Source organism: Balaenoptera musculus, chromosome 3 (genome assembly GCF_009873245.2).
Source record: "Balaenoptera musculus isolate JJ_BM4_2016_0621 chromosome 3, mBalMus1.pri.v3, whole genome shotgun sequence".
In the NCBI taxonomy this organism is placed as follows: Eukaryota; Metazoa; Chordata; class Mammalia; order Artiodactyla; family Balaenopteridae; genus Balaenoptera; species Balaenoptera musculus.
In genome coordinates, this window is record NC_045787.1 from 159384030 (window position 1) to 159410271 (window position 26242).

The 26242-nt window shown below is 50.5% G+C and overlaps 1 protein-coding gene across 1 annotated transcript in view; it reads left to right on the forward strand.

Moving 5' to 3' along the window:
* CPAMD8 (C3 and PZP like alpha-2-macroglobulin domain containing 8) overlaps positions 1-26242 on the forward strand; it is a 98608-nt gene that overhangs the window by 12212 nt on the left and 60154 nt on the right. The window contains exons 6-18 of the mRNA XM_036849441.1: positions 2221-2238; positions 2665-2719; positions 3805-3918; positions 5022-5106; positions 6817-6925; positions 9685-9912; positions 12061-12231; positions 14919-15047; positions 21496-21679; positions 22996-23168; positions 23772-23921; positions 24294-24455; positions 25962-26104. Coding sequence (XP_036705336.1) covers positions 2221-2238; positions 2665-2719; positions 3805-3918; positions 5022-5106; positions 6817-6925; positions 9685-9912; positions 12061-12231; positions 14919-15047; positions 21496-21679; positions 22996-23168; positions 23772-23921; positions 24294-24455; positions 25962-26104 — 1721 coding nt within the window. The remainder of the gene's footprint in view (positions 1-2220; positions 2239-2664; positions 2720-3804; positions 3919-5021; positions 5107-6816; positions 6926-9684; positions 9913-12060; positions 12232-14918; positions 15048-21495; positions 21680-22995; positions 23169-23771; positions 23922-24293; positions 24456-25961; positions 26105-26242) is intronic.

Below are 26242 nucleotides of genomic sequence, written 5' to 3' on the forward strand. Positions count from 1 at the left end.
GACTCCAGGCAGTTGTTTTGAATGGTGTTCCCCAGCGGGCTGGTCTGCCGGCTTGTTCTCTGCGATCAGGTTCAAGTTGTGCGTCATGGGGGAGGATCCACAGGAGCCGTGCTGGTCCTCCCCAGTGTGTCGTATCCCGAGGTACCTGACAGTAGTTCAGATAGAGTCTGCCTGGTTTCTCCCCGCAAAAGTCACTGTTTCCCCTTTGTAATCAGTAAGTAATCTGTGGGGGACACTTGAGACTGTGTGGCCACCCTGTTACCAGTCACAATGATCACCCGCTAGTTCTAGCCTCCACAGATGAGTTCAGAATTACGTGAATCTAAACTTGCTATGATGCTTGCAAAGTGGTGATTTTTCCAACTATGTTGCTTCTTCTGTATTTATTAGTTGGCATTCTGCTGCAAAGAGGCGCTTTCAGAAGGAAAGAGATTGTAAAGGAAGAGATTTAAGTAAACTGTACATATCCAGAGCAAAGATGGGAATGCAGTCTGGGGTGACTTCAGTTGAGGGGTCCCTGAGGGGTCACGTGTACGGTGCTTACTGCGTGCCAGGCGCTGTTCTAACACTTGGGGCACATGATTGAGCAGAGCAGACCCAGACCCCACCCCAGGGGGCTCATTCTGGAAAATAATCCTGCTGAGTTCCCCAGTGGACCCCAGCCTAGAAGCACAGTTCCATTGGGTACACGCAGCTTTTTCTTAACTTTCACCAGCCCGAGTTTCCACACTACTTTTTTCATTGGATCTTTGAATGCACTTGCCCATGTTTTTGACACAGCCTTGCAAACTCACCTCAGTGCCTGAGGTCCTTCTGCCAAAGGAAGGCTTCATACCCAACTGCCCCCTCCTGGTGGACATTTGCTTGTTTCCAGGTTTTGGTCATTGTCAGAAATGCTGCCATGATTGTTTTTATGCTCAATCTTTTCCACTGGTGTGTCCTTCCTTAGGCGCAGCTGGACCCCAGGAGTGGGATACTGAGGTCCACGGCCAGGGAGGTGTTGAAGGTCCCAAACGTGTATGTTTCTGAGCGGATGGTGCTGAGTCTCTGTGCCCAGTTGTTGGAGGGGGTCTTCTGCCCACAGCCTTCCCCGGAGAGGGGGGATTAGGGGGATTAGTGACATCAGCTCCTGCCTAATGTCCAGTTTTTGCCAGAAACGGCTTCCCACAAATGATAGAAGGAAGGTGCCTGGATGTATGTGTGCAGCTGCCTATCTTCCTCTGGAGGTTGGTGGAAGTCCAAGAAGGACAAATCACAGGACAATGAATTCAAATCATTGAATTCAAAGTGTAAAGCTTCCAGGTGCCTCCGGGCTCGACACGGACACCCCTGGACAGCCCTGAGCTGATGGGGACGGATCTGCGTGCACAGGGTCAGCTATGCATGGGTACCAGGCCGGGCATGTTGCTGGGTTCAGGCGGCACAGTTGTGCAAGCAGTTGACCTTCACTGGAGTCAGTGTTGACTGTTCAGTTTGACATTGATGGAGCTAGAAGCCAGGCTCCAGGCAGGTGCTGGGGGTTTAGGGATGAAAGCGTGCATTCCAGACCTTCAAGGAACCTGGCATGATCCCTTGAAAAAACAACCCAGCTGCAACATAGGAGGGCTGCCTGGAGGAGCTGTCCCTGGTTGGGGCGTGGGGGAGTCTGGAGAGGAGGGCAGGGCTGTGATGGGGAGCGAGGAACACAGAGGTTCCGGATGGGGCTCGGCCACCCTCATTGCCAGTGGCCACTGGCAATGAGTTTGCTCAGTGACTTAAAGGGCAGAAATGTATTCTTTCCCAGTTCTGGAGGCCAGAAGTCTAAGATCAAGGTGGGGGCAGAATTGGTTCCTTCCAGGGACCATGAAGGAGGGATTTGTTTCAGGCCTCCCTCCTTGGCTTGTAGCTGGCCATCTTCTCTCTGTGTCTTCATATCGTCTTCCCTCTATGCGCATCTGTGTCCAAATTTCCCCTTCTTATGACACAAGTCCTATTGGACTGGGACCTATGCTAGGGACCTTATTTTAACTAATCACCACTATAAAGACCCATCTCCAAATACAGTCACATTCTGAGACACTGAGCGTGAGGACATCAACATGTGAATTTTAGGAGGAGGGGGACACCATTCAACCCATTACAGAACCTGTGCCTGTCCCGAGGGATGAACACTCAGCATGCACGGAGGACTCGGGTCTTATGGGAGGGTTTGCTCACTGCCTCTGTCTGTCTCTGTTGCAGCTGGAAGCTTATGTCCTGGTGAGTGGCCTGCCCCTCTGCAGCTGGCTCAGAGACAGTTAGCCGCTCTCTGCAAGACCTGGTCTGTCTTTGCCTAACACCCACCCTCTGGGTTGATCCCTGCCTGCCCCAGCACCCCATAGACTGGGACCCGGTCCATCCTGATCCCTGGGTCCACCCCGGGATAAGCCGAGCTTGTGTCTGTCCATCTCTTTGTAGATTTGCATGCAGCTCCCTAAATGAGGAGGCAGGCTGGCCCTTTCCGCCACCTTGTCCTCAGACAAGTCCCTTCTATGCCCCGAGCTTCTGTTTGCTTCATGTAAATAGCTAATCTTGGGGCCTGCCCTCCTCACTTGTCCTGCCCTAGAGAGCAGGCTTGGAAGGTCCGCATGCACGCCGGGCACACCCAGGTTGCCTTGAGTTTACTGTGCATCCGTCCCCCTGCAGGACCCCCGGGGCTCACGGATGATGGAGTGGAGACACTTGCAGCCCTTATGCTGCGGTAAGTATCTCTTCTCATCCTCTCTCCTAATTCCTTCTGTGGTTTGGGGGCTGCACCTTTGGGTGGCAGATGTGATAAACCTTCCAGGGAAATAGAATGTGCTCTGTCTGGGCACCTGCCGCTCCTTCCCTGCAGCGTTCGGACCCTCCACCCACATTTCTCTGTGCCTGGGATCCCAGCTGGGGATCCTCCTATAACTTGAGATCTTTCTGGAATATCGGGACCTTGTTTGTCGGCACCCCCCACCTTCCTGCTGCTGCAGATCTTCCTCGTCCTCATCCCCAACCCAACACGAGACAGTTCTTTTCCAGCTAGGAGTCAGAAGGCTTTGCTTTGGCTGAGAAGCTGGCATTTTTTTCTTTCTCTATGACGATAAGGGCCATGTAATTGACATCTCCCTTTGTGCTTTGGCCCTAAGGGAAGTGGAGTCCTGGGAGAGGGGAGCTGTAGGTGGGATTTGGGGAGACTGAGGACAGCTGTGCACCCTCGACCTGGGAAATGCACAGACATGACAGACTCCTGAGTCCTGCTCGGGGGCTCCTGGCCCCCGCATGCCTCTGTGAACCAGACACAGAGAATGGGGTCTCTAGCCGACATGTGGGCTGTGGTGGTTTGTGCAGTGTCATGCACGCCTCCAGGTCTCCTGGCCTGGCCTTGACCCCTCTCCATGTCCATTTCCCTCTTCCTGATTCTGAGATGCCTAGAGAGGGCTGCCAAGTAGGGACAGGGCTTGTGTGATTCTCTGTCACCAAGGGAACGACTCGGGTGGGGAGCAGAGTGGGTGAGCTGGATGGCCTGTCTCTCTGGCTCATCCAGCTCACTGCCTGCACCTGGCCTTGGCCTCAGGGGTCCCCCAGGAACCCAAGGTGCAGTGTCTCGCTGCTTCCGCTTCAGACTGCAGAGGTGCTTGTTCTGCACAAATCCCCTCCAGCCTCGGGTAGCTTCTGGCTTCCCCGAGGGACTGTTCAGCCAGGGGGGGGGCGCAGGGTCCCCGGGGCGCCTCTGCCCTGACCTCACCACCAGATGCCAGGCCCTCTGCACACTCACTTGCCCCAGGATGAGGGGGGGCGTCTCTCTCCACACAGGCATCACCAACATGACCTTCCCCTTGTCTGACCAGCCGGTACTGGGAGAATGGTTCATTTTTGTCGAAATGCAAGGCCACGTGTACAACAAGTCCTTTGAAGTTCAGAAGTATGGTAAGTCGGAGAATCTTAGGACCCTAGGATTTCAGATCTGGGAGAAACCACAGCCCTAGTGACAACACACATGACAAGGGGGATGATGGCAGGAGCTTCATTCACTGAGGGCTCAGTAGGGCCAGGCACGATATGGAAGGCTGGGCCTTTGTCATGTCTTTTAAAAAAAATTGTAAAATGTATGACTTCATACGAGTAGAATCATAAGGTATTTGTCTTTTTGTGAGTAGCTTATTTCACGGAGCATAATGTCCTCAAAGTTCATCCATGTTGCAGCATGTGTCCGAATGTCCTTCCTCTTTAAGGTTGTCACTTGCTTTTGTTCTTTCATCCTTGTCCTGAACCTATGAGGTATCTCCATTTTACAGATGGGGAAACTGAGGCTGAGAGAGCTGTTAAGGAAACTGCTCAAGTAATAAGAGCTGGGGAATGAACCTGGGCCAGAGCCACATACTCTGCTTCTGTGCTAAAATTCTCCCTTATGGGGTCAAGGATTTCTCTTCCTTTCACAAGGCAGGTCTCGGAAGGAAAATCCTTAGCGGTCAGGGTTATGGGTTGCAAGCAACAGAAGCCTGGTGCAGACTCAGTAAGCAAAAGGAAAGGGTTATAGGCTCGTGTAACAAGCTCTCAGGACCAGAGTCTTCACGTTTCCTCCATTCTGCTCCTCGGTGTCCATCTCTCCGTGGGCTGTGCAGGGGGACGAGATGGCTGGATGTGCCCGGGGCAGCAAAGAGTGACCCTTTCCAGCTGCAAGCACCCTCAGGATGCCCCTGACGGGTCCAGAAGCCTGGCTACTTGTGCACCCCTGGGATGGGCTGGAATTGGCTGCACTCAATTCAGGTGGCCTAAAACTGATGCTACATGGCCCCCTGAGAAAAACGAAGTGCTGGTCCCCCAAAGATAGGAAACAGATGCGGCCGGCAAAATCCCCAGAGAGCTGCCCGTGCTCAGCAACGGGTGGTGTGGATTCCTATGGTGTCAGCAGCATAGAAAACCCCAGAGTTGGCTTTGTGTTCCTCCCTCCCACATCTCCAGTACCCTTCTGGGGCCACCCCAGAGGTGGAAGCCACCCTGCCTCCCTCCTCTCTGCTCTCTCCCTTCAGTGTTGCCGAAGTTTGAGCTCCTTATTGACCCGCCCCGATATATCCAGGACCTGGACACTTGTGAGACCGGCACTGTGCGGGCCAGGTGAGAAAGAGGCGGCCACTGTCGGTGAGCCCTTCCCACTGTGGGCACGCCCCTCCCCTAGGACCCACCCCTTCCCAGGCAATGCTCCTCCCCTAGGACACGCCCCTCCTCTAGAGCACACCCATTCCCCTTAGGGCTTGCTCCTCCCCTAGTACTTGCCCCTCCCCAGGGAAGCCCCTCCTCCAGGCCATGCCCCTTACCCTGCGGGAAACATCCACAGCCAGTGGGCTGACCCACAGCCAGTGGGCTGACCCGCCTAATGACCAGGCTGTTGACGGAGCCCGATGTGAGTGTCGACCAGAGGGAGTCAAGAGGCTCTGTCCCTTTCTGGGGCCCCTGGGAGAGCCCTACATGGCCTGTGCCCCCACCCCATCTCTGCCACCTGCCGGAGGTTGTTGCTGAGACTTCTCCCTCATGTGTCTCCCCTGGCTGTGTGTGTTTTAAAATCCAGGAACGTGCTGGATACATTTTTTTTTTTTTACATCTTTATTGGAGTATAATTGCTTTACATTGCTGTGTTAGTTTCTGCTGTATAACAAAGTGAATCAGCTATGCGTATACATATATCCCCATATCCCCTCCCTCTTGCATCTCCCTCCCACCCTCCCTTTCCCACCCCTCTAGGTGGTCATAAAGCACCGAGCTGATCTCCCTGTGCTATGCGGCTACTTCCCGCTAGCTATCTATTTTACATTTGGTAGTGTATATATGTCCATGCCACTCTCTCACTTCATCCCAGCTTAGCCTTCCCCCTCCCCGTGCATGTCCTCAAGTCCATTCTCTACGTCTGCGTCTTTATTCCTGTACTGCCACTAGGGTCATCAGAACCTTTTTTTTTTTTTTTTTTTTAGATTCCATATATATGTGTTAGCATACGGTATTTGTTTTTCTCTTTCTGACTTACTTCACTCTGTATGACAGACTCTAGGTCCATCCACCTCACTACAAATAACTCAATTTCGTTTCTTTTTATGGCTGAGTAATATTCCATTGTATATATGTGCCACATCTTCTTTATCCATTCATCTGTTGATGGACACTTAGGTTGCTTCCATGTCCTGGCAATTGTAAATAGTGCTGCTGGATACACACATTTTATAGTCTAGAAAATACTATCAAAATTCTGGGTGTTATTTTTTAAATTTTGCTCCCATTTTGCCCCTGTGTCCCAGTAAGCAGGTGTCTCCACTGCATCAGGCATGACATATGTATATTTAAGTATTTTACCAACATCCCTGAGAGGATGGTTTTATTCTCATTCTCCCGGTGAGGAAACCAAAGCTCAGAAAGTTCAGATCTCTGGTCCAAAGTTGAACTTCCTGGGCACTTAAGCCCAGCCAGGCCTTCCTGCTGTCCACGGTTGCTCGATCCTCTGTGCTGCCTTGCTCCAATGTGTGGCCAGCCTCAGTGGTTGTCTCATATACCCTGCTGCTTTGGGTCCAGAGTTCCTCTCTGACCCTTGGTCTCTTTTTCTGTCCAACATGAGGCTTGGTGCAGAGGATCACAGGGCCCTGACATGATCTGTCCTTACTCAGGGCTACAGGGAGGGCTGTAAGGATGGAATGCAGGATGGGAAGCATCCCTGGATTAGCCACTGTACCACTGACCACATCTTGCAGGGCCTGGCCTTCCTGAAACTGACCCCTCCCCCGCTGTCCCCTGGGCATCTCCTGCTTGCGAAACTTACTACCCTTTGTCCTTTTGTTCCAGGTATACCTTTGGGAAACCTGTCTCGGGCACTTTAACCATCAACATGACTGTAAATGGCGTGGGGTACTACAGCCAGGAGGTGGGGCGCCCCATCCTCAGGAGCACCAAGGTGAGGAGCAGGAACCCCGACCCACTCGGTGGGTCCCTTCCCACCAGCTTCAGCTCTGTGATCATCCGTTTTATTTTGCTTTCCAAAACAGTTTAGATGGTGGGGATATTCCGATGATAAAATTCCTGCAGGCTGAACGTAGAGGCTAGAACATATAAAAAAGAAGTAGTAAAGTCGACTTGTCCTCTGATAGGCAGACACAGCCACTATTGGTATTTTGATGTGTTTCCTCTTAGGATGTTGTGTGTAAAGTTAAAAAAAAAGTTTTCTTGAGACATAATTCACATATCATAAAATTCAAATCCCCATATAGAATGTACGAGTCGGTGGTTTTTAGTATATTACAGAGTTGTACAACCACCACCACCATACAGTTTTAGAATATTTCTGCTAACCGTCCCCCCACCCCCGCCAATCTCTCACATCCTTTTGCAGTTAAGCCCTGTTTGCATCTCCAGCCCCTGACAACCACTTACTTACATACTCTGTCTCTGTGGATTTCTGGACATTTCATATAAATGGAATCATGCACCATGTGACCTTTTGTGTCTGGTTTCTTTCACTCAGCCTGATGTTTTCAAGGTTCATCCACATTGTATTGTGTGTAGGTACTTCATCCTTTTTTATGGCTGAGTAATATTCCGTTGCGTGGTTGGACCACATTTTGTTTATCCGTTCGTTAGCTGATGGACATTTGAGTTGTTTCTACTTTTCGGCTATTATGGATGATGCTACAAACATTCATGTACAAGTTTTTGTGTGGCCAGATGTTTTCATTTCTTTTGGATTTGGAATCCCTGGGTTGTATGGTGTGCAATGAAATGAAGACCGTCCAAACAAGGACAAGCAAAGGCTATTTATTCGAAGCTTGCAGCAAGGGAGTCAGCCACCATCACCTGTGTTTGGCAGAGACTCAAAGGCAGGTGGAGAAGTGGGAAGGCTTTATAGTGAAAGAAAGGGAAGGCTTCCAGTGTGCCATGATGGGAGGCTATTGGTGTGCAGAAGTCATGGGCGGGTAACTAGAAGCAGGCATCCAAAGTGATTGATGAAGGGTGCATATTTGGCTTTTTCCAATTGGTCTTAAGATGGAAGTGGGAGCCAAAATCAGAAAGAATGTCAGTTATTAATCTGGTCCTGGCCATTTGGGGCTGCTTGTTACGGGAGTTATTGTTTGGTTGCTATTGAGATAGGGGTCTGACTTCTTACAAGTCTGACTTATAGGTACAGTTGGCCCTCCCATGTCTGAGGATTCTGCATCCCAGGATCCCAGATTGAAACTCTTCGAAGTTGGTTGAATCCGCAAATGCGGAACCGCGAATACGGAGAGCCGACTGAAATGGGTTGGCTTCCTTGCTGGTGCCTGCAGAGTGTGGGTCCGAGTTCTCTTTTTTCTGTATTATCTGGCCCTGGTCCATTCGTATATTCAGTCTCTCAGTGGTGTCTCTATGTTTAGTTGTTTGAAGAACTCCCAGACTGTTTTCCAAAGTGGCTGCATGATTTCACGTTCCCGTGCATGTAAAGTTTTATAACCTGGTTTTTGTTTTTCTTTTTCAACTTAACATTAAGTTGTGAGTGTGCTACTATGTAACATACACATACGTCTTGGAGATTCTGTGCCCCTGTAGGCATTAAACCCAGTCAGTGCCACCTCCTTCCCATTTCCACCCGAAGCTACTTCATCCCTTTGCCGCCTGGGATGTGTCCCCCCTCTCTGTCCCTGAGGCTTCTCTTCTTTTTTTTAAATAAATAAATTTATTTATTTATTTATTTTTGGCTGTGTTGGGTCTTCGCTTCTGTACGAGGGCTTTCTCCAGTTGTGGCGAGCGGGGGCCACTCTTCATCACGGTGTGCGGGCCTCTCACTATCGTGGCCTCTCTTGTCGCGGAGCACAGGCTCCAGACGCGCAGGCTCAGTAGTTGTGGCTCACGGGCTTAGTTGCTCCACGGCATGTGGGATCCTCCCAGACCAGGGCTCGAACCCGTGTCCCCTGCATTGGCAGGCAGATTCTCAACCACTGCACCACCAGGGAAGCCCCAGGCTTCTCTTCTGTAGAGTGGACACCCTGGCCCCTCACCTCTTTCGTGCCTGGTGTTGGTGCCCTTGGTATCCTAGCCGTTGTCCCTGGAGGCTGCCCCTGGTGGCCCTTGTCTTAATTTTCTCCTTTACTGAATAATTCACTCCACAGCTGTTTGTGGATGTGGATTATTTGCCAGCCTCCGCCCCCAGGTCCTGAGATAGGGGTTGATTGAGGGGGGTTGTGTACCCCAGGCGTGGGAGGCGAGCCAGTGCTCCAGAGTGTGGCTGACCAGGTTCAAGTCCCTGCCTGCAGTCTGGCCCGAGGGGTTGTCTCACCTTCTGCCCAAGGAGCTGACTCCCTTCCTCCTGGGACATAATGCATGTCCAGCCAGGGATTCAGTCCCCATGCAGTGACTCATGGCATAGGTCGGGTGGGTCACCGAGTGGCCCCCTGGCCCTCCAAGCAGTCAGAGCCACCTAGTTTTTTTTTTTTTTTAATATTTATTTATTTGGCTGCGCCGGGTCTTAGTTGCGGCATGCAGGATCTTCGCTGCAGCATGTGGGATCTGGTTCTCTGACCAGGGATCGAACCTGGGCCCCCCCAGATTGGGAGCGCGGAGTCTTAACCGTTGGACCGCCAGGGAAGTCCCCAGAGTCACCTACTTGAGCTCTGTGCTTGTGAGCCGTCTCTCAAAGCCACTCTAGCTCCCGGCGAGCATGACCTGTGGGTTTCCCGCCTCCAGATCCACGGCTCCCAGGACTTCAACATCTGTGTGAAGGACATGATCCTGGCCGATGTCCCTGAGCACTTCCGGGGCACCGTCAGCATCTGGGCCATGGTGACCAGCACGGACGGGAGCCAACAGGTGGCTTTTGATGACTCTACCCCCGTCCAGAGACAGCTGGTGGATGTCCGGTACTCCAAGGACACCAGGAAGCAGTTTAAGCCGGGTCTGTCCTATGTGGGGAAGGTAAGCCCTGGGCGTGGTGCCCAGCAGGGGCTGTCAAGGTCACAGGCTCTGCGCTGCCTCCCAGCCCAGCTCCTGCGCAAGGACCACTGTGTAACCACTGCAGTGCATGCCGCGGGCCCCACAGCCGTGACTTGGATGAAAACCACGTCGTTTGATTGTGCCAGCAGAACTTTTGCCCTCTTGGGATCAAGGGACTGCTTTGCTGAGTGTGATGAGAGCTGGTACCCAGGGCAGGGGACACCGGACATTCTGCTTCACCTAAAAGCATGGTTTCCTTTAATCCACATAGTTAGACATTTCCATACCTAGAGCGTTAAACCAGGATGTTACGTATCCACTTATTATTATTATTATTTTAACATCTTTATTGGAGTATAATTGCTTTACAATTGTGTGTTAGTTTCTGCTTTATAACAAAGTGAGTCAGCTATACATATACATATATCCCCATATCTCCTCCCTCTTGCATCTCCCCCCTCATATACACTACCAAACGTATCCACTTATTAAATCACCTTCCTTAATTGGGTTGACTTTATCTCTGGATGACTTAACAGCTAAGTCCCTAAAAGGCAGATCCCCGTCCCTGAGACAGACTGATTCAGATCCCCTGTGGGGAACAGCATTTTGAACAAGCCCCCTTCTCCCTCCCATCCACCACACCATTTTTTCTACACAGTAAAGTTTGAGGTGACTAGAAATTCGAGATCCTTATCCTAATTGCTGAACTGGGGTGTCTGTGTTTTGATTGAAGCTGGGGGAGGCAAGGCCAGTGGAGCCTAGCATCACCTCAGGGGGAAGCTGGCCATGCCCTCTAACCACTGCCTCTACCCAGCACCCACACCCCTGTCCCCTTTTATGTTCCATGGGTCACCCACAGGATCCTAGCGGTCTGTCCTCATGCTGTGTCCTGCTCCTCCTGCTCTGCTCTGGGACCTCTCTTTTCTCCTCCATGATGAGATCTCAGCTCCCACTGTCCCACACACAGAGACACGGCTTGTGTGCCCCCGGTTTTGAGGGTACCAGCTTGAGTAGAAGCTAAGGCACCATGTGCAGGGTCAGATTGTGTATGAAGAAGGGGCTTGGGGCTGTCCATTCAGTGAAAGGGGAGCATTTCACCTACACCCAAGAAATTTTCTACTGTCTGCCTTAAAGAACGGGGAGCTGAAGCTGGTCACGCCATCACCAGATACCTACACAGTTGAAGGGTGCTCCAGGGTCCTTCAGGAACCACTGACCGTATTTCTTCACAATATCTGAACCCCTCATTCTGACTGCCTTTTCTACCTGCCTGAATGAATGAGGTCTGAGAGTCACGTGGAACTGTCCATGGCATTGCCCGCCCCATTCCTACCTGGCTATGGCACCAGGAGAATGGGTGGCATGTGGTGATTTGTGCCTTGTGACTTCTTTGCCAAGTCTAAGGTCATAAAAGTTTTCCCCTATGTTATCCTCGAAGTGTTTTGTAGTTCTAGCCATTACATTTAGGTCTCTGATCCATTTTGAGTTAATTTTGGTATATGGTGTGAGGTAGGGGTTCAACTGCATTCTTTTGCATGTGGAGATCCAGTTGTCCCAGAGCCATTTGTTGAAGGAATTGTTCTTTCCCCATTGAATGGTCTTGGCACCCTTGTCATAAATCAATTGACTATAATCTTTTTCTTTTCTTTTTTTTTGCTGTGCCACTCGGCATGCAGGATCTTAGTTCCCTGAGCAGGAATTGAACCCATGCCCCCTGCATTGGAAGTGTGGAGTCCTAACCACTGGACTGCCAGAGAATTCCCCCTCACCATATTTTAATCTTATTTTTTTGAATCAATTGACTATAGATGGGTGGATTTATTTCTGGACTCTCAGTTCTTCTACTCCACTGGTCTGCATATCTGTCCTTATACCAGTACCACGTGTCTTGATTACTGTACCTTTGTAGTAAGTTTTGAAATTGGGATGTATGAGTTCTTGGTTCTTTTTCAGGATTGCTTTGACTGTTTGGGGCCACTTGCAATTCCATATGAATTTTAGCATTAGATTGTTGATTGCTGCAAGGAAGCTGGCTGGGAGTCTGCTGGGGGATTGGGTTGAATCTATAGATCCGTTTGGGAAGTGTTGCCACCCTAACCACGTTGAATCATTGGTGACTCCTTCCAGGTGGAGCTTTCCTACCCAGACGGCAGCCCGGCTGAGGGGGTGACGGTCCAGATCAGGGCAGAGCTGACGCCGAAGGACAACATATACACCACCGAGTCTGTGTCCCGGGGTGGGCTGGTAGGGTTTGAAATCCCCTCCATCCCTGTGTCAGCCCAGCACGTGTGGCTGGAGGTGGGTGAGTCACCTAGACCCTTGTCATTCAGCCAGCAGGCATGGACTTGGTCCCTCCTCCAGGCCATGCTCGGGCACTGGGTCAGTGGACCTGGGTCCTGCCCCTGCCCTGAGGGAGTTCCAAATCTGATGGGGGAGGCTGACAGGGAGTCAGATAACCCATCCACCCCAGAGTGAGGCGGGAGGCTGAGAGGAGATGAGGGTGCCTGGCTCCTGTGGGGGGATCTTCCCAGGTGGGCTCCTGACAAGAGAGAGGTCCAGCCAGGCTGCCTCCAGGAAGGTGGAACAGCATATGCAGAGCCCCAGAGGCCCACAGTCCTAGTGTAATTGGATCCTGCAAATGCCCAGCCAGCCAAGCCATTTCAAGAAGATATGGAGGAGGGAGTCAGTGGGGCTTCCCCTCACCTCACAGGGGTGCTCAGGGCTTACCCAGAAGTCCGTCTGTCACTCCAGCGCCCATAGTGGGGGATGTCTGGGCGGGGCCACAGGTGGGCAGACGGGAGGTGATGATGGAGAGGACACTGAGCCTGGAGCTGTGGAGGTAGAATTGGCAGGACCTGGTGTCCCCTTGTCAGGGGAGGGAGGAGCAGGAGTGGTAAAGAGGATGTCCCAGCCCTCACCTCTATAGCTGGTGGTGGGCGTGGTGGCCCCACGGACACTGGCATGGGGGGGACAGAAGGCAGCTGAGAATAAATGTGTAGGTGGGAGCCAAGGACACTTGTGGTCACTATGTCCCCTGTGGGTGACATGTCCTTAAAGATTTTTAACAGCCGGGGATCCCCAGGCCACCGACACTTTTTACCACCTGGCTACAAATTTGGAGGTTCCTGCTACCCCACTACCTTACAATTACAGCAACTGTGGACATGTAACATTATATTCATTTCAGGTGTTCAACATAATGATTTAATGTATGTATATATTGTGAAATGACACCACAATATGTCCAGTTACCATTCATAGTTACACTTTATTTTTCTTGTGATGAGAACCTCTAAGATCTATTCTCTTAGCAACTTTCTCAAATGTACAATACGATATTATTAACTATAGACACCATACTGTACATTACATCCCCAGGACTGAATTTATAACTGGAAGTTTGTATTTTTTGCAATTACAGTTTTATTATAGCAAAATGATACAAATTAGGACCAACCAAAGAGAGAGACACACATGCATAGGACGAGAGCTGGGAGGGTCCCAAATTTGTAGCTTCGTGTGCTGTCCCCATGGAGTCGGGACACGTCACCCTCCTGGCACTACACACAGAGCACTGCCAATGGGAATGCTCACTCCCACTTCGGTGTCCACAGTTATTATTGGGGTTTCATTACATAGGCTTGATTGATTAATCATTGGCCCCGTGACTGAACTCAGTCTCTAGCTGCCTCTCCTCCCTAGAGGTCAAGTTGATACCACATCACGTGGCTCAAAGCCCCAAACCCTCTAATCCCATGATTGGTCTTTCTGACATGATTGTCCCCATCCCGAATTATCTCATTAGCTCATATTGTTAGGACCCACCATGAATAACAAAGACACCCGCATCACTTGGGAAATTTTAGGGGTTTAGAGGCTATCTGCCAGTAACTGAGATAAAGGTGGGCCAGCTTCTTTTTTTAATTAATTAATCAATTAGTTTAGCTGTGTTGGGTCTTCATTGCTGCACGCAGGCTTTTCTCTAGTTGCGGCGAGTGGGGGTTACTCTTCGTTGAGGTGCGGGATTCTCATTGCGGTGGCTTCTCTTGTTGCGGAGCATGGGCTCTAGGCATACGGGCTTCAGTAGTTGTGGCTCATGGGCTCTAGAGCGCAGGCTCAGGAGTTGTGGCTCACAGGCTTAGTTGCTCCGCAGCATGTGGGGTCTTCCCAGACCAGGGCTCGAACCTGTGTCCCCTGCATTGGCAGGCGGATTCTTAACCACTGCACCACCAGGGAAGTCCCCAGCTTCTTTATTCTTTACCACACTTAGGTCTTAGACTACCCCCCTCCTGCCCCCACTTCTGGCGTCTCTCTTGTGTTAGCCACACTTTTCCAGCAGCAAGTGAAGGCAACAGGTTCAAACTCCCAAAGGAGCAAAAGTAACATAACTGCCGGTCCCTGGGGCGTGAAGGGGGAGGACGCAGAGCTCCAGGTGAAGCAGCATCCAGAGCTCTGGGCATGCTGTCCAGCGCGGCTGCTCCTTCTCCTGACCACCATCTCCCCTGTGCTCACTTCCCAAGCAGGTTTTACCCTCCGAGAAGCCACTGAGGCTGCTGGCAAGCCCAAGACATGGGCTTCCCTAATATGCCCATGATGGAACTGTCTCTCAGTGGCCACGTGGGCCACCTGCCGTTGCCTGAGCCAACCCCCAACACCCTGTGGCCAGCCTTGGACACTTGCTTCCCGTGGAGCTGGGGAAGAACAAGCTAGCCACACTGGACCCCATACTCTGAGAACTGGGGAGGAGGTTCTCTAAAGGGAAATTGGAGCATGAGAGGATCTCGCTGCAGGGCGGGGCGGGGCAGGCAGAAGCATGGAGTCGGGACACATCACCCTCCTGACGCTACACACAGCGCGCTGCCAATAGGGAAGCTCACTCCCACCTCGGTGTCCACAGTTATTGGGGTTTCATTACGTAGGCTTGATTAAGACCCCCTTCCTACACCAAGCATCCAAGCCTTGATCAAATACCCTCTCTTCTTTAGACCAAGGTGACAGCACTCGGCGGAAAGCTCGTGGGGGCCCAGTACCTGCCCAGCTACCTGTCCCTCAGCAGCTGGTACTCCCCCAGCCAGTGCTACCTGCAGCTGCAGCCGCCCTCCCTCCCCCTGCAGGTAAGGCTTTCAGGTGTGCCCTCCTCGAGCAGGACGTGCCTCCAGGGGACCTGCACGTGCCCCAGCAGGGTTAATGCTGATGCTGACACAGGAGCCCCATCCCTCCAGCAAGGGGAGTATGCCGCGGAATGAATGCCTGTCATTTATTTATGATGGACATGTAGGCCAAGGCCAGGGTTTACTGTGATGTCACCTGCCCTCAGGGTCCTGTTGCTCCCACCCATGAGACAATTCCCCTACTGTTGGCCCTGGTTCCCCAGTGTCTGGAGTTTCTTGTGCAAAGGCACCGGAAGTCACCCACCAGACGCTTGCAGACACACCGAGTGCAAAGATGAGATGAACTCAGAGCTGGGTCTCACATTAGTTCTTCCCAAGTCTGTTATTCCACGATCCAAATTAAGTAAGACGCATGAAGATGTGTGTGGAAATAGGGATCTGTAAACACTGAGCAGAAAATACGGAGACTTCCCATATACCCACCTCCCCTGCACGCAGTTTCCCGGATTATTACCATCTGTTAAAATTGATGAGCCACTATTAATATGTGATTATGAACTAAAGTCCCCAGTGTATGTCAGGGTTCCCTCTTGGTGGTGCACATTTTATGACAAATGCACAGTGTCACGTATCCACCGTTACAATGTCATACAGAATGGTTTCACTTCCTGAAAAATCCACTGTGCTCTACCTATTCATCCCTCCCTCCCTTCAACCCCTGCAAACGCTGAGCTTTTCACTGTCTTTATACTTTTGCCTTTTCCAGAATGTCATAGAGTCAGAATTATACAGTGTGTGTCCTTTTCAGATTGGCTTCTTTTTTTTTTTAATATTTATTTATTTATTTGGCTGCAATGGGCCTTTTTTTTTTTTGGCTGTGTTGGGTCTTCCTTGCTGCGCGCGGGCTTTCTCTAGTTGCAACGAGGGGGTGCTACTCTTCATTGCGGTGCGTGTGCTTCTCATTGCGGTGGCTTCTCTTGTTGCGGAGCACGGGATCTAGGCACGTGGGCTTCAATAGTTGTGGCACGTGGGCTCAGTAGTTGTGGTGCATGGGCTCAGTAGTTGTGGTGCATGGACTTAATTGCTCCACGGCATGTGGGATCTTCCTGGACCAGGGATTGAACCTGTGTCCCCTGCATTGGCAGGCGGGTTCTTAACCATTGTGCCATCAGGGAAGTCCTGTGCCGGGTCTTAGTTGCAGCACGTGGGATCTTTGTTGCCACTTGCGGGATCTTCGTTGTGGCACGTGGGATCTTTTTTAGTTGCGACATGTGGGATCTAGTTCCCTGACCAGGGATTGAACCCAGACCCCCTGCATTGGGAGTGCGGAGTCTTAGCCACTGGACCACCAGGGAAGTCCCCAGATTGGCTTCTTTCACTTAGCAATTTGCATCGAACTACCTCCGAGTCTTTTCCTGACTTGAGAGGGCCTTTCATTTTCGTGGCGAATTATATTGCATCATATGGTTTGGATCAACTGCGGTTTGTTTGTCCCCTCACCTATTAAACGATATATACGTATATGTACGTTTTATAAAGCGCTCCGTTAATTCCCCTACTTGATGCCCTGAGGGCTGAGCCTGGCTGCCGTGGGTGGTGGCAAGCTTGCCAGCATTGCCTCTAATGGAAACCACTTGCCGATGGGACTCCCAGGCCCTACCAGCCCCGTAAACCTCTGAGACCCCCTCTCTGAGGGTGCTGCCCAGACCCGAGGGGCCCCTGGGATGCAGCTCGGAGGAACTGAGACGGCAGGTCTGCCTATTCCCTGGGCTTAGTGGCGCTCTGTGGGGGTTATGAGAATGAGAAACTCCGGTGAGGTCGTGCCCAGCTTGGCTGCACACGCTGTTCTTGTTTTAATACTGTTTAACCATCCGTGCAGCATGGGGATGCTGGTGTTGGCCACCGTCCTGTGGGGGTGGGAAGGAGTCCTGTGTCATGTCTGCTGGGACCACTGTTCCCGTAGGCGAGGACTTGGCTGGGCCGTTCAGAGTTTCTTCTTGGAGGGACACCTCTGTCCTGCCTCAGTCAGGTCAGCAGGCGCCAGCTCTCCCCGTCCCAGACTGTCATCGAGGGGCCCTGAGTGTGACCTCAGGGCATTGAGGCAAGAGTGGCCATGCTTGGTGCAGTCCCAGCTCTGTGTTGGGGCCCTTTCTTCTTCCTCCAGCACCAAGGGATGTGCAGGGAGGAGCTGCTCTGTAAATGGGGCTCTCACCCCAATATTTTAGGGTTGCTCTGATGCCATGGGGTTAGTTCGTGAGAAGAAGAAAAAGATTTGCACTCTTTCCTTCTTTTTTTTCCCAACATCTCAAACAGAAAGAGACTTCTGTTTGGGTGTTGTTATAAGGAGGAATATTTACAAATTTAGAGAGAAATAAAAAAAAAAGTATAATAAATAACCATAGGCTTTTCACCTAGATTTATGAATTAATATTTTGCCTCCATCCATCTACCCATCCATCTACCCACCCACCCACTCACCCACCTACCCATCCATCTACCCATCCACCCATCCATCCACTCATCTATTTATCTCTCCATCCACCCATCCCCCCACCCATCTACCCATCCCCCCACCCATCCACCCATCCATCCATCCTCCCATCTACCCACCCATCCATCCACCTACCACCCATCAACCCATCCATCCATCCTCAGCCCGTCCATCCACCCACCCATCCATCCATCCATCTATCCTCCATCCACCCATCCATCCACTCATCCACTCACATATCCACCCATTCATCCATCCTCTCATCTACCCACCCATGCACCCATCATCCACCTACCACCCATTCCCCCACCCATCCATCCATCCATCCATCCACTCACCTATTTATCCATCTATTTCTTTCCACCTTTTTTGACTGCAATATTTGAAAGTAAATTACAGATATGATGCTTCACTCTTAAATACTTGAGCATAATATGTCTTAAAAATAGGGATGTTCTTCAACATGACCGCAAGGTCATTGTTATATCTAAGAAAATTATATTAACTCAATCATATTGTTTAATTCACAGGCAATATTCAGATTCTCAAAGGTGTCCTCGAGATATAGTTTATATATAGTGTGTGTACACACCCATGCATGCCTGCACATGTGCACACGTGTGAGTGTGCATGTGTATGCATGTCTTGCAGATGCATGCTTGTGCATGTGCACGTGTGTGTGCTCACCTGTGTGTGCATGTGTGTGTGCGTATGCATTTTACTCAGGATCAATTTAAAAGTTGCATTTGGCTCTTCTGTGTCCGTAATCGTTCTTGATCTAGAACAGTCTCCCTGCCTTTTCATTGCCATGACTTTTGTAAAGAATTCAAGCCTGTGACCTTGTAGATTATCCCACATTATGAGTGAGATTCAGGTTAAAACATGGTTCTGGCAAAACTACTATGTATGTACTGCTTTTGTTGAGTCCCATCAGGAGGCACAGATTTGGGCAGCCCCACCCTTGCTGAAGCTGATCTTATCCTTGGTTTGGGTCTGGTTCCTACCAGCTCTTTCCCTCTGCAGGTGAGGCTAATAAATAATCTGGGTGACACTCTGAGGTCCCTGCCACAGTGTCCTGAGCCCCAGCAACCTTTCACCCAATGCCTTTGGCATCTTTGATGATTCTTGCTGCCATCAGTTATCACGTTGGCTTTATGATGGATATTCTGATTTCTGCACTTATTATGATTCTGACATTCCTGCTGAATTTATTAGCTGGTGAAAAAAGAACTTGCCCCACTATTATTTTTGCTGTATTATTGTTGTTTTCAGTGTGCCTATGGACTTGTGAACTTCTAAAAAATTATTCAATGTGTTATAATCTGTTACCACCATGCTTCCTTTTTTCATTTTAGATTTTGGAATAACTTTAGACTTACAGAAGAGTTGCTCATAGAGTGCAGAGAGTTCCTGCATATCCTTCATCCAGCTTTCTTTCCCTAGTGTTTTAAATTGTTTGTCTTTTTGTTTTTGTGAGAGTACTTTATATATTTTGGACATTAGACCCTTATCAGATATATGACTTGGAAGTATTTTCTCCCATTCTGTGGGTTGTCTTTTTACTTTCCTGAGAGTGTCCTCTGATGCAACAAAGGTTTTTAATTTTGGTGAAATCCAATTTATCTATTATTTTTCTTTTGTTGTTTGTGCTTTTGGTGCCATATCTCAAAGAAACCATTGCCAAATCCAAGGTCATGAAGGTTTGCCCCTATGTTTTCTCCTAACAGTTTATGGTTTTAGCTCTTACGTTTACGTCTTTGGACCATTTTGAGTTAACTTTTGTATATGGTGTGAGGTAGGGTCCAACTTCATTCTTTTGAATGTGGAGATCCAGTTGTTCCAGAATCATCTGTTGCAAAGACTGTTCTTTCCCCATCAAAAGGTCTTGGCACCCTTGATGAGAATCAATTTGCCACAGATGTTTATTTCTGGACTCTCAGTTCTATCCTGTTGATCTATATGTCTGTCCTTATACCAATACCACACTGTCTTGATACCGTAGCTTTGTAGTAAGTTTTGAAATTGGCAAGTGTGAGTCCTACAACTTTGTTCTTTTTCAAGATTGTTTTGGTTATCCTGGATCCTTTGCATTTCCATGTGAATTTTAGGATCAGCTTTTACACTTGGACAAAAAAGGCCACTGGCACTTTGTTAGGCTTCCCCCTAATGTTACCATCTTATGAAACCATGACACATTTGTCAAAACTGAGAAATCAGCACTGGACATGACTATTAACTAAACCCCGGACTTTATTTGGATTTCCCTAGTTTTTCCAGGCACCTGCTTTTTTTGGTCCAGGATCCCATGCAGGATCTCACACTGCATTTCGTGTCCTCCAGTCTGATGGTTTCTTGGTCTTTCCTTGTCTTTCATGACCTTGACACTCTTGAAGAGTTCATTCTTCTTTCTGCTACTCCAGTTTCCCAAATTTGGCTGTGGGAGTGAGTACCTTTGGGCCAGCTCCTTAAACAGGTGGGTTCTTGTCTTCAGTGGGAAGTAGAATGACATTTATTAACTACCTACAGTGAACAGGTGTGGTGTTGAGAATGATACATTCATCATTTCACTGGATCCTCAGGACCTTCTGTCCAGGAGATATAACCTTATTTTACAAATGGGGAAACTGAGGATCAGAGAGGTGAAATGACTTGCCCAAGGACCCACAGTGAGAATGATACTCACCACTCACCACCTCAGATTACCCTCCTCTGGGCATTCAGGGTGGCCCAGATGTTTGGGGAGAGACATGGATTGTAAAACATGGGGCAGAGGAGGGAACCTCTGGGGCAAAAGTCCAGAAGATGACTTCTCATGCAGCCTGTAACCTCAGTGTTGGATATGGTCACACTCCAAGCTCTTGGGGAGGTCACAGGACCTGGGAGACCTCAGCTGTAACACAGGGAATGAGGGCAGCTTGGAGGTTAAGCATGGGGCTCTGGCTTCAGCCCTTTGGGGTTTGAATCCTGTCCCCACCACTCACTGATGTTGGGAAGGGACCAAACCCCCTCTGGAAACTTGGGGATTGTGATAGAACCCAACTCATCAAGTGTATATCCAATGAGAAGTTCCAGCCCATTGCCAGCACTGGTGCCTGTGAAGTTAGGGAATAGTCCCCAAGACCATCCCCCCCACCAATTGCAGAATTTGGGAGGTCACCAAACCACTTTCAGTTTCTTTAATCTCTAGAGGGAGTCACAGAATCACTGAAAGCTCTTAGAATCACAGTTACAGTTTAATACAGTGAAAGATACAGATTAAAATCAGGCAAGGCAAGAGGATCATAAGGCAGGGGCCAGGTGAGTTCTGAATGTGAACTTCCAGTTGTCCTCCCGCCACAGAGTCAAGGACAGTGTTGCTTTGCCACCAACAATGTGTGACTACATGCATGGTGTACTGCCAACCAGGGATGTTCACCTGAGCCTCAGTGTCCAGGGTTTTTATTGGAGGTTAGTCACATAGACATGGCTGACCACCTGCCTGGCCGAACCTAGTCTCAGCCCCTCCAGAGGTCAAACTGATATAGTGTGGCCCAATGTCCCTACCATAAATTATATTGTTAGTATCTGATGTGGCCCCAGACCCCAGGTAAACAAAGACTCATCAGGCAGGGCATTTCAGGGCCTTAGAGATCACCTCCCAGGAGCAGGGGACAAAGGCCAGACCTCTCTGGGGCTAGGTTCAGATCCTTACTACACTGCACTCACTGAGAGTTTCCATACCCTTATCACATTTCATCCACAGCACAGCCCCATTTACAGAGCATCAGCTGAGGTTGCCATGGGGATGTGGCCACAGCCAGGACCAGATGCTGAGCACTCAGCTCTGAAGCCAGTGCTCCTCCCTCAGCTTTCTTGGCCTCCCTGTGGCCCCACAGTGGCCGTCTCCCTAGGGTAGGCTGTGGCATTGGTGCTGGGCTGTGGGTGCCAGGCATGGCTCCCCATGCTACATGTCTCCCACAGGTCGGGGAGGATGCCCATTTCCCAGTGAAGTCCACGTGTCCCTGCAATTTCACTCTGTACTATGAGGTGGCTGCGAGGGGCAACATTGTGCTCTCGGGCCAGCAACCTGCCCACATCACCCAGCAGAGAAGCAAGCGGGCAGCCCCGGAGAAACCCATCCGCTTAATGCACCTTTCCGAGACAGGTGAGCTAGGCCGCAGGCTGGAGGTTCCTGTATTCCTTCTGAACCATTGAGACTGGGGTGGGCGCCCCAGCAAGGAGGAGTAGGCAGGGTGCAGCCAGGAGGGGGGCCTGCCTCAGGGTGGAGGGCACATGTCCCAGGCAAGACTGGGTTGGGGCCAGGAGAGTGGGCAGTGACCAGCTGTTGGAGGCAGCTCCTCTTGAGGCTGCCATGGGCTGGGCCCCTGCTGTGCCAGGTTGCCATCTGCCAGGCCCCCTCTGCCTTTGCCCAGACTGATTCCCCATTTAGGGGTCCTTCTTTTCCCTCTCCTTGACTCCACGTGTTCCTCACAAGACCCACCTCCTCCCCTGGATCTTCCCAGCCCCCTCCTCTTCACAGCCCTTCTGCCTAAAGCAGGATCCCCTAACTAAGGACTATGGACACTTGCAGGATATTATTTGTGGTGGAGCCTGTGCTGTGCACTGTAGGGTGCTGAGCAACATACCTGGTCTCCCCCCACTAGATGCCAGTGGCAACCCCCCTACACACAGTATGATGACCTAAAATGTCTCCAGATATCACCAATGTCTCTAGGGGGCAAAGTGACTCCTGGGTGTGAATCACTGAGATAGATAGATAGATAGATAGATAGATAGATAGATAGATAGATAGATAGATAGGGAGACAGATTCATAGATAGAATTATCAATAGATAAATTGATGGATGAATAGAGTCATGGATAGGTGGGTGGATAAATAGATAGCTTTATAGATAGAATCATCAATAGATAAATTGATAGATGGATGGTTAGATAGAGTCATGGATGGATGGATGGATGGATAGTTAGATGGATGATGGGTAGGAAGGCAGGCAGACAGGCAGACAGGACGTCAGACAGGGTCTCTCTCATCCAAGTCACTTTCTCATCCTCCACACTACTGATGTTTGGGGCCGGATTATTCTCTGTGGGGCTGTCCTGTGCATTGTAGGGTGTTGGATGGCATCCCTGGCCTCCACTCACTAGATGCCAGTAACACCCCCAAGTTGTGACAACCAAAATTACCAAAAGTCCCCTGGGGAGTAGCATTGCCATGGTTGAGAACCACTGGCCTGAATGGTGCTTTGGACATTGTGCACCCACATCCTCTTGGGCTTATCTTCCCTTCTGGGTGAAATAACAGGGGATGTGAGTATTCATGGAGTAGTTGCCCTGGGCCAGCCCTGGGCTGGCATCTCTTCGTGCTACACCCTATGTAACCCCCAGGGCAACTGGGGCATCAGTGGTTCTACTGTGGGATGCTGAGTTTTCATGTCTCTCCCCACCTTTGACTTGTCTAAGAGCCCTCTCCAGCCCCAGCAGCAGAGGTCAATGTGTGCGTGACCTCTCTCCGGCTGACCGTGACCCCCAGCATGGTCCCCCTCGGCCGCCTGCTGGCCTTCTACGTCAGGGAGAATGGAGAAGGCGTGGCTGACAGCCTCCAGTTTGCTGTTGAGACCTTCTTTGAAAACCAGGTAGAGCATCGGGAACCAAACTGGGGGAGGGAGAGGAGATGGGCAAGAGTCATCAGGGCTGAGGGCTCCAGGGTGTCGAGGCTGGGGTGGACTTCGCAAAGCTGCCCGTCAGACCTCACATAGTATGACAGGCAGGACTTTTAAGGGTTGCCCTACCTTCAGGATCCTAAGTTGCGTCTTTACTGGAGATCCTCCAAAAGTCACCCAAGTGGGGATTGCCTTCATTACACACAGGAAAAGTGGACAGCAGTTCTCTCTCCCTGCTGGGCTCCAGACCTAAGGGACACCACTCATGTCCCCCCAGACGGGCTCAGCCCCCCACGTCCTCTCCCTGCACCCTCCAAAACTGGCTGCAACATGTCCTCTGTCACCGCCCATCTCCCCACCTCTCTTCTCCCCTCCCATCTTCTGCACAGAATGTACCAGTTGCACTAGCCTAGTTCCCGTCATTCAGCCTCCCATCCTTGTCCTCATCTGGGCAGCAAAGCCAGGGTCCCAGCTGAGCTGGCGAGGACCGACTCTTCTCGGAGGGCAGAGAGGGTGCGTGGGTGGGTCTGGAGAATTTGGCCAAGCTCCCGATTTTTCTGCTGTGTTTGGGTCCAGGTTTCACTGACATATTCAGCAAATGAGACCCAACCCGGGGAAGTCATCGATCTGCGGGTCAGGGCTGCAAGGGGCAGCTGCGTGTGTGTTGCTGCGGTTGACAAGAGCATCTACTTGCTCAGGTCTGGGTTTCGGCTGACTCCCACCCAGGTGAGCGGGGGCCCTTGGGCGCTGGGCTCCAGCATCTTCACGGACGTTTCTTCCTTTCCAATAACTGAAAAGCCCCGTATAAATCCAGATTGTCTGTCTTCACTGGGTTCATTCTCAGCAAACCCCATCCTTGTCGCTGTTTGGGTGCAGTTAAAAGATCTTGGAGTCAAATCCAATGTGACATTTTCCGGGTCCCACCTCTTCAGCCCCATGCTGCCCATCTTAAAAATGGGTTAATGCCACCAACTCCTGTCTCCTAAGATTGGTTCCAAGTGATACATGTGAGAGGAGGTTGAGATGGGAGCATGCCAGGCCAGTTTGGGTTGAAAAGAAACCCTCAGTTGACCAGTTCCTGCTCCCCTTTGTTTGTAGGTTTTCCGGGAATTGGAAGATTATGATGTTTCCGATGCTTTCGGGGTGTCCAGGGAGGATGGACCCTTCTGGTGGGCTGGGCTGATGGCCCGACGACGCCGGCGCTCCTCCATCTTCTTGTGGCCCTGGGGCGTCACCAAGGACTCCGGGTTTGCCTTTGCCGTAAGGAGAGGTGGTCTTGGACCCCACCGCCCCCTTCTGAGCTCCTCTTCCTTTGAAACAAAGGGTCTCGGGGTACAGAGATGGGTTGGGGTGGAAGTTATCAAACTTATAGCATTGCAGAATCTTTTTTGATTCTCCCCAGTGGAAGCTCATATGTGGACCCTCCCAATTTGCAAAACGGACGAGAGCAGAATGAGTACCCATTGGTAACTTGAACTTGTTCTGGAGCAATGACGATGAAAGTGCTTTGGTGGAAGGAAAACCTACACTGTGGGTGCAGGTGCCGTGTTCTCAGGTGGTGGCCTCACCCTTGCTGACATTTATAGCTCAAATCTGTCCCGTTCCTTCCTGGCTCCAGGGACCAGGGCGCTGCTGGAGACACAATACACACAAATGTCATTCTAGCCCACTTTAGCATGCTGGCGGTCTCCACTCAAATGCATGAGGGCACTTTTCATCCCAGGTTTTAAATCATTTAAAAGGCATCCTTGGAAATCCTCTGGTGATCCAGTGGTTAGGACTCTGTGCTTTCAGTGCTGGGGCCTGGGTTCAATCCCTGGTCAGGGAACTAAGATCCTGCAAGCCATGCGGCATGGCCAAAAAAAAAATAAAATAAATAAAAGGCATCCTTTTCCTCCCATTTTTATTATGGAAAATTTTCAAACATACAGAAAAGTTGAACAAATTAGCGAACACCTGTAGATCCACCACTTGGATCCCACAGTTAACATTTTGCTGTATCAAATATATATACCAATATATATACATATATATTATTTTTTTATTAAAGAATTTTTTGGATATGGACCATTTTTTTAAAGTCTTTATTGAATTTGTTACAATTGCTTCTGTTTTACGTGTTTTGGTCGTGAGGCACGTGGGATCTTACCTCCCCGAACAGGGATCAAACCCGCACCCCCTACACTGGAAGGTGAAGTCTTAACCACTGGACCACCAGGGAAGTCCCTATATTATAACAGTAATAACTGAAGCCCACAGTCATTGGCTCTTGGTCCGGATTAGGCACTACACCAATTGATTTGTTTTAAATAGAGGTGAAATTCACATAGCAGAAAATTAACCCATTTTAAAGTGAACAATTCAGTGGCATTTAGTACATTCACAGTGCTGTGCAAACCAGCACCTCTGTCTATTTCCAGAACATTTCCATCACCCCAAAAGGAGACCTGTCCCCATTAGCAGTCGCTCGACACCCACCCTCCCCCAGCACCTGGCAACCACTGATCTGCCTGTGGTTTTGGACATCTCATATAAATGGAATCATACAAGATGTGGCCTTTTGTGCCTAGACCACAAACGCGCTGGCCTCCCCTCTGCTCTGCCCTGGATGGTTACTGGGTCCCATGACCCCCTTAGTCCGTGTCACCAAGCCTGGAGAGAGGACTGACTCCCTCAGGGCTACGCAGCAGTGATGTTGGGGCAGTGACCTCTGGGACTACAATGTCCACTTCCCCACTGTGGGTCTGGGCGTTGTCTGTTGCCTAGGAAACAGGACTGGTGGTGATGACAGACCTGGTGAGCCTGAACCACCGGCAAGACGGCGGCCTGTACACTGATGAGGCTATCCCTGCCTTCCAGCCCCACACAGGGAGCCTGATGGCAGCAGTGTCCTCCAGACAACCCCCCAGGTAATTGCCACTGCCTCGAGCCAGGTTGTTTAAACTCATACTGTTGACATTTGGGGCTGGATCATTTTCTGCAGTGGGGCTGTCCCACGCATTGTAGGGTGTTGAGTGGCATCCCTGATCTCCAAACACCAGATGCCA